Raw genomic sequence first — 981 nt, 5'->3', positions numbered from 1 at the left:
CAGAACATGGACTTGCTGGAGTGTCGCTGTCCACCGGCATCATCATCCAACAGGTGTTAACGTTCACCACTTCGCCCTGAGGCTAGTTGTAACGGGTATAGGGGTATTGTTGGGGGCTCAGTGAGCAGCATTGGATGGGTATTGACATATTATAATTGTATTATATATAAGTCGCACTGCACTCCAGAGCGGCTATCCTTATTCACCTCGTATTCGTGATGTTCGACTTAGTGTGGGGGGATAATTGCAGGGTGTGGGGATAGAACTCGCGCCCTTGGGTGTAACAATGCTCTCGGCGCCACCTACTGAGCTGTTGAGAGGATTGGAAGGTTATCGGCGGCAAGTACTGCTGACTCGTCGTTCCTATATGGTGATGATGGTGTCTTAGGTAGTGAGAGGCTTCAAAGTTATGGCGAAACCGAAGAAGCATTGGGAAGTTGATTTCTCCCAGTGGACTAAGGAGCGTGCAACAAGACTGAGTAAGGCGGGTCGTGGGGATCGAACCTTTGCGGGTCTGGGTAGTGCGGGTTTCACTACTTAGGGAAGAAGCAAGAACGGCTCTCCCAAGAAGCTAACGCGTATGATACCATCAGGATGTGCTATAGACGAGGTTTGGAAAAGTTGGTATATAACGGGGAGGTAGGGAGGTCCCTGGGTGCGCGGAAGATGGTTACTTTAGATTAGTAAGGACACAGCGAGCCGATGGGCTAAGATAGATGCTCAGCTCGTGGAGTTGCAGTCGAGGTAGTTTCGGGAGAAATTTTTATTAAATTTAATAAATTTTATAAAAAAAATTTCGAGGAAAAATTGGGAAATTATTATTGGTTTCTGCCAGAATTCGTATAATTAGCTTTGGGAACTCCTGAGCTCAGCTGAGGAGAGCGAACATATATTCCACCCGAAGATGTTTTAGGAGGTTGTACGAAATTAATAAATTTCCCTGTTAGGCCTCGACAGTTGATGTTACACGATGCTCGGCAA

At 46.7% G+C, this 981-nt stretch overlaps 1 protein-coding gene across 1 annotated transcript; it reads left to right on the top strand.

Moving 5' to 3' along the window:
• Window positions 1–286: 286 nt before the first annotated feature.
• Window positions 287–744, top strand: Pmar_PMAR029713 (hypothetical protein; the record flags this gene model as incomplete). Its single annotated transcript, XM_002768459.1, has 4 exons — window positions 287–343; window positions 389–479; window positions 542–639; window positions 680–744. Coding segments are annotated over 4 exons (311 nt in total), but the record flags the coding sequence as incomplete, so codon positions are not given.
• Between the last annotated feature and the right edge of the window lie 237 nt (window positions 745–981).

The sequence above is a fragment of the Perkinsus marinus genome (assembly GCF_000006405.1).
Source record: "Perkinsus marinus ATCC 50983 genomic scaffold scf_1104296968120, whole genome shotgun sequence".
Taxonomy (NCBI): Eukaryota; Perkinsozoa; order Perkinsida; family Perkinsidae; genus Perkinsus; species Perkinsus marinus.
This window is presented reverse-complemented; position numbering and strand designations above follow the sequence as displayed.